The 9,673-nt window shown below is 45.3% G+C and overlaps 1 protein-coding gene across 7 annotated transcripts in view; it reads right to left on the bottom strand.

Moving 5' to 3' along the window:
• Positions 1 to 3,605: 3,605 nt before the first annotated feature.
• Positions 3,606 to 9,673, bottom strand: part of LOC306712256 (uncharacterized protein) — a 91,036-nt gene continuing 84,968 nt past the window's right edge. For 4 of the 7 annotated variants that reach the window (XM_079181444.1, XM_079181446.1, XM_079181450.1 and 1 more), the window contains 5 exons: positions 9,109 to 9,201; positions 8,181 to 8,262; positions 7,193 to 7,305; positions 4,176 to 4,362; positions 3,848 to 3,925 (listed from right to left, as the gene is read on the bottom strand). In XM_079181444.1, coding sequence (XP_079037570.1) covers positions 3,918 to 3,925; positions 4,176 to 4,362; positions 7,193 to 7,305; positions 8,181 to 8,262; positions 9,109 to 9,201 — 483 coding nt within the window. In that variant the 3' untranslated portion in view covers positions 3,848 to 3,917. Of the gene's footprint in view, positions 3,762 to 3,847; positions 3,926 to 4,175; positions 4,363 to 7,192; positions 7,306 to 8,180; positions 8,263 to 9,108; positions 9,202 to 9,673 lie in introns of those variants that run through there. The other 3 variants (XM_079181448.1, XM_079181449.1, XM_079181445.1) reach the window with 2 other exon arrangements.

Genomic DNA, 9,673 nt, shown 5'->3' with positions numbered 1-9,673 from the left:
AGTGTTGCGTCTTTAGCACACTATATCTCAAAAGACATTCTTTCACTTCAGTGGCCCCTTTCTGATGAAAAAGGCAGACTTTTTCAATTTTGTCATACTAATAATCAGAATAATAGTCGTAAAAACGCCTCCTCCTCGTAGAACCATGAAAGGTGCATGGACATAAAAGCTGAGCGAAAACCCCCACCCACTGATGCTGCTGCCATACTGTCTTTTCTCTATTTTCTAGGGCCATAAAGAGTGCATCGACAATACAATATCTATATACATCCGTGTGCAATCTCATTAGAAGTGTCGAGTGGGAAACTAAAACGTGGTTGTGGACAGGCACGAGGAGTAAATGTAGCGATGCCACAGCCGTGGCACAGACAGCCATTCAACTATTTGATGACCGCTGCACTTTACGCAACACTCCATCCTCAACTGGCAGAAAAGGAACTCCAACATCTGCATGTGAATCATTCCCACTTTCAGAAGACATGAATTTATTGCCTATTTTGTCGGATGAAAGGATTCCAATATGAAAGAAAATCATGACTGGATCTGAATCAAGCTGTGTTTTTATGATTGAATAGTAATGAGGGCACTGTAATTCAGTTTATTGCTCTATTCATGTCATCACGCAAAATCTCATTCACAATTACGCTACTTAGGGCCGCCTGTTCAAAGGGGGGCATTCAGACATTTAATCAAACAGCAACTCTCCATCACAGTGAGCCCTCTTTGATATGTTAAAGCAGTAAGGTGCAATTTAGTTCCGTCAAAGCTTCCTTACGAATCATTGCCAAAGTGACAGTTTGAATATGAAAACTCAGGAGTGTTTCAGGTCGTTGATGTGTTGATGTGTGTGTGTGGGGGGGTTAATGGCGCTTTGGTATTAAAACTGAATTGTAAATAAGTAATTTCTGCCATCAAATTCCTAATCTTCTTTATCTATTTTTACTTTCTTTAAAATAACTTTAGATTTTACTCAGTTTAAGTCTTGTATGGCTGCCCGTGCTTCGACAATATGAAACATTTGAGACCTTTGTCTTCTTCTGCTAGAGGAAACAATGTGACTATGTGTGATCTGAAAGGTGTCGCTCATAGGGATGAACCCCCAGAGAAGAGTTCCCCTCGGGTCTACGGAGTGTTTTACCACCTTTCAGCTCATCGTTTTGGTTTTGCAGGCTTCACTGTTTTTGGTTCAGTCTCACGCCTCATCTGTCATGAACACATGTTCCAGGCAGCAAAACACTTCCGACAAAGTATGCCGAGCACCAGACATCAGACGGACAAAGAGCCAGATATTTCCCTCAGGAGTTGGTGGAGACCAAGTCAGATGAGAGGGAATATTGGACCTACATTCACAAGGTGGACAGAGACACCACTCCACATACATGCTCATGTTCTCCTGTCTGCTGGATGAATGTGTGCTAACAAGTGTGCCTTATTAACTTTATACGGTCATAATCACACTATTTTGACTTTACAGGTTATTTGGGCTGCTTCTTCCCTTTTTTTCCCCATGTTAAGGGTTTTTTTGGGGAGTTTTTCCTTTTGTGATGCGAGGGTCAGAAGATGTCGTATGTTGTACAGATTGGAAACCACTCTGAGGCGAATTTGTGTTTTGTGATATTGGGCTATAAAAGATAAAACAGTTATTAAATTCCTAAAGCGGCCCCCACAAAAAAAATGATGCAGGTTTAAGATGTCCTTAAAAATATGTTTCGGTTTTAGTAGCAAGACTGAAATTGAAAAATTCCAGATGTTACCCAGCCCTTTTTACAACACTATACTTGAGAGCGAGGACGTGATGCAGTGATGGCTGACAAGTTAACGAGGAGCAGAATCAATTTGAACAAATAAAATGAATGAATTTATTGTCATCCGTCTTTGAGCCACTGTATACAAATCTGCAGCTCGCTCCAAGCGGTACAATTAATGAGGTGCAACAAGATCCATCAGAAACCACGTCCTGTCCGTCGGTGGTCATAATTTGCGTAACGACCCATCGAGCGTCTAGGATCGCCCCCGAGGTATACATATGGTACCAAACCACAACACTTGGGGTTATAATGCACAACGGCTCTCAGCTCTGAGCGTGATATCATATAATCTGGCCATGCATTATAAAGGCAATTGGAGGCAACCGTTGAATACATTGCTACAAGAGAAGAGTATAAAGCCACATCACGTTCCACTAATACTCCAAAAATAATAAAGTGTTAGACACACATATTAGAGATGTTCTTGTATTCAGCTACTGCCAAACACCATGCTACCACAACCCTCGTAGAAACGCCTGAAGTGGGACGGCAACAGCAGCGACGCAACTACCGGGAAAGCTCGATTTAACAGCAATGCAGGGTTGCCCCCAAACGATTCGCGTCCTTTTTGTCAGTTATGATATTAGCTTCGTCTGAGCGGTTTTAGGCGTGAGCCTGCGTCGCCCTCGTTTACTGAAGTTCCTTCAGGTAAGGAGGACGGGAGGCACATACGAGACACACAGCTCGCTTGCCTTCGGAGACGTTCAGACATCTTCCTCATCTCCCTCTGGAGTAGAGAGGCTTTACCTTAGCATGCACTAAGGTAAAGCCTCTCTACTGTGGCAAACTTCCTCTATTGCATTTCAAATAAACCTTCAGGTTCCAACACGTGTTTAGTCTTGAACGCTTCTTTTTCGCCCCCCTTCTAGCAACACCTTCCCTCTCACGTTCTCGCTCCCTGTGAATATCTTCGCTGTGTGTCTTGGTTTAGAAAGAAACCTGTGCATGATTCCAAGATTTTCGGAGTGCTGTCGGAGATAAACGACCGCCTGCTGTATTGCTTGCGCGGGAAGAAACGTACAATAAATAAATAAAACCTAGCTTTAAAAATCAAGAAACTAGGAGGAACGAAAGAAGAAAACTCGAGAGAAACAGAAATAAGATCCGAACAGAACACCAAAGCTCATTTTTATACAATTATTTCCACTCAAACACACCATCACAAACACAGAGAATAAAGAGTTACACAGCCTAAAATGGTTCAAACAGCCTACTTGTTGTCTAGCTTTTTTTTTTGTTGGTTTATGGTGAGTGATAGTGACGGCGATGAAGCGGATGAGATGCACGATGAATTACTGTGATGTTACTGAAGCGGAGGCGAAGCGGTCATCGGGAAAAAAACGGCCTTTAGAGTCACGAGGAAAAGAGAAGCTATGCGTTTGACAGAAGCCGTGGGTGAATCCACGCTGGGATCACTGCTTATTGTTGTGTGGGAGGTGAGATGGTGCGGGGGGGTCAGCGTACCCCACTGATTGCAGGTCAGCCGGCTCGGAGGAGACGCAAACAAATATGTGAGAAAAAACCTTTCACTCCACATAGATTCCCATAAAGACCCTAGCTTAGTCTATACAGTCACTTCAGCCAAACATAGGGGGGGGGGGGCTGCTATAGCGCATGATGATGAGCTCGGATGTGAGAGAGGAGGCATAACATGATACTAGAACGGCCCGTTCAAAAATGTGCAACGACAGATTTAAGATGAAAAAGGTTCTGAGGGCTCGATGGGGGGAAAGATGGGGGCCTGCGGGGAGCCGACGATTCGCTGAGGGAGACACTGTGGGGAGCCGGCGGGTGGTGGTGGTGGTGGTTTTGGTGTAGAGAAAGGGAGGAGCCGTGTGGGCGGGGTCTGTTGTTGTCGTCGTCGTCCCGGGGGGCCGGCCAGGTGATGATGTCGGCGCCGTGGTCCGTGCGAGAGCGAGCATTCTCGCGGAAGTTGAGCTTGAAACACTCAATCTGCGGCAGAAAGGTTGGAAGAAATAAAAATAAAAAAGGGGGGGAGAGAGGAGAAGGAGGTAAAGGAGAAAGAAAAAAACACAGACAGGAGAAGGTGTGGGGGGGGGGTGATGTTACGGGGGAGGTTGAGATGAGGAGGGCAGAGGGATAGTAGAATTAGATGCCTGCAAGATAAGAAGTCAGGAGACGACGGTGTGATCAGGAGCTTTGGACGGCAGACAACATGATGAATACAGTACAGACAGAGATACACGTTTACACTCACAGACTCACAAAAATATACTTTTCCTACACAGTATGCTAAGTTTCAGGTGTTTCCCGGCAACAGCATATCGCTTGGCATGATTGGCTTTTACCTGAGCGTCCCGACAGCAGATGGGGCCGGCACACACAAACTAAAAAACAACAACTTACTTGTCTCTGGGATGCGCGAGTCCAGAGCCTGGGGCTCCCGGAGGCCCTCACTATCGCAGGGAGCACCCTCCTTCAGCCCGTTCTCCTGGGTGGGGGGGATCCCTGCCTGCCCCGGCTCGGGGGCCGGGGCCACGGTGCCACTCAGGGGGGTCCCGCTCCCCTCTGTTGTCTCCTGGGCTCCCTCATCCTAGAAAACACACAGCAGGGCGTGTCAATCGGTGGGGATGGGGATGGATCCAACCTGGCTTCAGAGCTACATAGAACATATCATTTGTTGTGTTTTGTGAAAGACAGATTATAGTTCTGTACGTAGTTATTTCCAAATGATTCAGGAAGACAGTCTGGAATAGCAAAACCTTTGCGGGGCAGAAGATCTGGAGGTGGAGGTAGATGGCATTCCCAAAAAATAATAACCGGAGTACATAATGTTCAAAAAATGCATTGATCAAAAGCAAATTGTAAATTCAACATAAAAAAAAGCAGATGCAAAGTGTAAAGTGTGTATGAAATGTGTTTTACCTGAACCAAAAACCCTTCTGCATGATCTCATAAACATCTCAATCTACCTTGGAGGAAGATGTGAAATGACCTCAAGAGTTGCTACTTCTCACACACACACACACACACACACACACACACACACACACACACACACACACACACACACACACACACACACACACACACACACACACACACACACACACACACACACACACACACACACACACGCCTTAAGCCACGCCCGTAGGTCCTCACAGGAAGCTGATTGGTCCGTGCTCTGGCTTACCAGCAGAAACGCATTACTTAAAACCTTGACAAGATGGACTTTGGTGTGACACGTGATCCTGTGATTCTCATGTTATCTCGTGACAATGTGAAAAACAAGCTGCTGTGCAAAGTAAGGGCACTGTGGCTTTCACCAAAGAGGAAATAGTGCATTTGTTGGGGACTATTTTCAGCGGCGGATGAATCCACATCCGGCGCTCTATTGAGTGTTTGTGGCAGCGGGGCGGTGTATGTGGGACTGAGTCGAAATAAACTACAGTGTGTGTGTGTGTGTGTGTTCATGGTGAGGAAGGAACATGTCACTGAGTGCAACAGTGTAGCTCAGGGGTGGCCAACCAGTCAGAGACCAAGAGCCACATTTTTTACTGTGTTACCGCAAAGAGCCACATCATACACATGGGCACACATGAACATCACCCTATCCCTTCCTCACACACACACATACCTTTGCTCAGCCAGATTTATTGTAAATGTCACACACCAATATGATAATGACAGAAATTGACTCCTAAGACCACAGGCCAGTCATTTTCAACAATGAACATTGTGTGCACTGTCTCACACAGACAAACTCTCAGTTCAACTAAGTCCACAAACAAAAATATAATAATTTACAATAGTGTTTTTCTTTTACTATGCATGTTACTTAGTGGGACTTCTGGCATTCCTTGCCTTGAACAATCCTCTTCAAATCTGGCTTGTATTCCGTTGTTGCCACTCGAAGCAATTCTTTCACATGTGTGTCAGTCAGAACAGATCGATGCTTTGATTTCACGTGTTTCAGGGTAGAAAACACAGACTCGCAGACGTATGTTGACCCAAACATTGACAGTATCTTAAGCGCAGCCCGTTTGACATTGGGGTATTTTTTCATTGGCACACTTTTCCAGAACTCAATGGTCCCTTCCCTTAAAGCAGGTTTGAGTTGGTCCTCCTCACAAAGATCGATCATCTCCAACTCAGCCGCAGCCTCATCTGTGACTAGCGGGGCTTTCAAACAGTCCGTCTCGGCGTTAAATGGGTCGACGAGGAACGTAATCTGTGGCCGCACATGCGCGTTTGACGAAAATACCGTATTTAACTCAAGCGAAGCGAACACGCACATTAAAAAAACACAAATACAAACTTCGATATGAACGTAAGAGCCGCATGAAACCGGGCAAAGAGCCGCGGGTTGGCCACCCCTGGTGTAGCTCATTGATGTGTGAACACTGGAGACTTTGGGGCTTTTGATATCATGAGACAGAATATGAGGCGTAGTCTTTCTTTCAGCCTACACAGCTCGAGAATAAAACATGAGATACTGTCTTTCCCACAAACACAAATGAACGTCAGAGCATGTTTCAAAGCTCTACACATCATCAGTAATCAAAAAGCTCACTCATAGCATACTGTTACACGAATGCTATTTTTAGCTGTACGATTATCTACCTTCGCTCGGTTGGAAGTGCAAAACAGCGTGTGGAGATGTGCGTGTGAGCGAATGACGGGACCATGCTGTGATAATGAAACACAGACGAGCTGCCATATAGGCTGAGGGGACAGGTGACACCATTTCTGATCCATTTGCCCCAAAAATGTCTGGCATTCCCGAAATCTACGACCATCCTGTCGCCCTCCTCTCTCTGCGTGCCCATCTCTCTCTAAATGTGCAGGACAGAGCTGAGCAGACTTGTGCCCCGCAGGGAGGCATCCGCACAATTGCACAACAGCCGGACAAAAAGGTCAGGAGAAAGGGAGCCGGTTGCTGGTGGAGAGGCTCTGAGATGGTTCATGACAGGCTGTCATCATCATAAGTGATGGCAGCTCGAAGCCACCCGACATCTTTCAGATTAGGAACCCAGTGATGGAACGAGCACTAAAAACCTGAAACCCCCGAAGTCATAAATGCTCCTTTAATCAGGTAATTACTTGAATAATACTTTAAAACCAAGCTGAAAGTGTTTCACTGCCCTCTCCAACTGACACTTTCAAGTCTGGCCCTGAAAACTTATTTCTTCAGCTTGTCAGTTTGTTACTCTGAGCGACTCCTACATGAACAGGTTTGACGTTTCTCCGTGATCTTTTCACTGGTTTTTCAAGTGGGCGGGGCTCAGAGAGAAAACGCTGACAGGTCACATTCTTCTTCGTCGGCTCATAAAAATAAATGAAGATCTCTGCAGTCCTTTCCAATGAACAGGAAAGTAAAAACAACAGACGGTGTAACAGTGTGCGGGTGATGACCTCACCTTGACGTCTCCTCCACCAGGTGAATGGCTCAAGTTGTCCATGGAGCCCACTTTGGACTGAGCCTTTTCCCTGAAGCTCACTTTGTGGGACTCGACCTTCACGACGCCACCGCCTGCAGCGCACACACGGACACTCACTGATAATCTCACACATTGCATGCATGGACACAAGCTTACATATGCACGAGCCTTCTTTACAGTAAACCCGTTCATCATGCCAAGTCACACATGAGCAAATCTTATGCTCATATATTTTCATAAATGTTTGACACCAGTGATAATGATATCCAAATTGATGCACTGCTCTGTCATTGGAGGACAAACATGTCTGCATCAAAAAACTGCCATGAAATTATAATTATATAATAATATTTGACACTTTCACTGAATTAAATCAGTCAACATCTTAATATTCATTTATATATATTTTCAAATGCTAGTTTGTTTACCTGTTGCCACTGTTGTTTTTTATGAAAAGAAACATGTTATGTTTATATTTTCTGTATACTCATTGCTAGGGGGATTTCTTTTCACAGTCTGGGATATGTCAATGATTAGCAACAGGAAAAGGAAACCAGGAAAATAGCAACTATTTGCTCCATAGGATGAAAATGGATCAAACTACAGTTTTGAAGCCACGGCTCTAGATTGACAGCCTGATATAATGGAATATATGAGTTTACACTGTCATGGCCGTGGGATCACAGATTGTGGTTTTAATAGATGTCAATGCAGCCATCTTTTTAAAGGTTCTGAGTGTCTGTATTTTGGCTACACAGTTTATTGTAGCCTCATTATAAGAGCTTGACACAATTTATGCCATGTGCATTCACACAGCCTAAAATACAAAGAGGAATCAAAACCTCTGTCATTCATTATAACCCTCATTCGTTCTATCTGGGTACTTAATAAACTCAGTGTACACAGAGATGGACCATCCAGCAGCTTTGGAGCACCGTGCATTCAATAAAAACTTTTCCCAGCTCACCAGGCTTGTGCTTGATGTTGTCCTTGGATCCGCACTTTGATGTCACCTTACTCAAATCCACCTTCTTGTTGAGGATCTGCACCTGTTGAACGTCACACAAGCCTTTTTATCACGAATGATTACAACATTGTGCATGGCTGTGGGCCCTTTGACGGCTTCATTCACACCTTGTATTACCACCATTAGGATAAATCAAATGGTGGAACGCAAACCGTCCTCCATATTGTGGCAGTCGTGCAAAGACAGAAGAAGTCAGATTGCATCTCTGAGATCATGCTGCTGCCGTCACTGCCGGACTTTGAGAATCCAAACAAATTGCAAAGCCGTGGTCGATTCCAACTTCATTTAAAACACTCATTTAAAAAACAAAAAGAAATCCTATGTGGTAAAATCACTTTAGATATGTGCTGTAAAATACCACGCGTCAAAAGCAGAAGCAGCTCAGGACAGGACAGCATCCTTTCAGGACAACCAGAGATCCCACGTGTAGCTCTCTCTCCGTGGGGATCCTCTCCTCACAGAACCGGACGGTCTCAACAGAGACGAAGCCGTTTGTTCACTTGACTTTGTTATTTGTTTAGTAAGTTAGTGACCGGGGAGGACAACACAGGGGGACTGTAAGGAAGCAGGGGACTGTGCAGCGGGTTCTGGGGGAGGGGCTGGTCCATCAGGCTTGCTAGCATGCTGTCCAAGGGTCCAAACGAGAGCAGCACTAAGTGTTGGAGGCCGTAAGTACTGTAGCTACCTCATCGTTTTTATACTGTAGAACTGGCTCTCTTCATATTTTTTCATTTTTAGGAGCAAAGAGTTGAAAATATAATATTTCTTCTTTGCTCCGTTGTTCCTTTTAGCCAGGTCATCAAGCCAAATTTGTCGGACTAGTTGGCCGATGCGTGCGAGCTCTGGTTGTAGGCCAGGCAGTACTTACATTCCCTCCACCAGGAACGTGCTTCATATTGTCCTTGGAGCCCAAGCGCGAGGCGACGTGGCTGAAGTCCAGCTTTTTGGAGACTATCTGAACCTACATGGACACAGCATAGCAGCAAGAGGAGAGCGGCGGAGAGCCAGGGGAGGACGGGGAGGAAGTGGAAGGAGGAGAGGTGAGAGAAGAAAAGAAGAGAGGAAAAGAAAGGAGAAGGGGAGAAGAAGTCACCATCACGGGCAGGGTTAGAAAGGAAAGGACAGGAGGACAGGGCAAGGTTGACCTGGACAAATACAACAAATATTTGAAACGTCTTATGTGCTATCGACTGCTGGGCAGTGAAGCGGTCTGAAATCTGGCTTGTGTTGCCATTTGAATAGCGACAGTGACAGAAATCCAAACGGACAGAAAGATACCCGAATGTCGTTTCACCCAAATCTGGCGAAAAAGGAAAGCAGAAGCTACTGAATGCCACACAAAAATACTTTGACCCTCTGAACCCCAGGCAGTTTTGGGGCGTTTCCTCTTCTCTCCTTTCACATTTTATTCTCCGTGACCTCGTTATTCAGCT

The sequence above is a fragment of the Pholis gunnellus genome (assembly GCF_910591455.1).
Source record: "Pholis gunnellus genome assembly, chromosome: 20".
In the NCBI taxonomy this organism is placed as follows: domain Eukaryota; kingdom Metazoa; phylum Chordata; class Actinopteri; order Perciformes; family Pholidae; genus Pholis; species Pholis gunnellus.
Note: the sequence above shows the minus strand (reverse complement) of the source record. Positions and strands in the feature narration are given on the sequence as shown.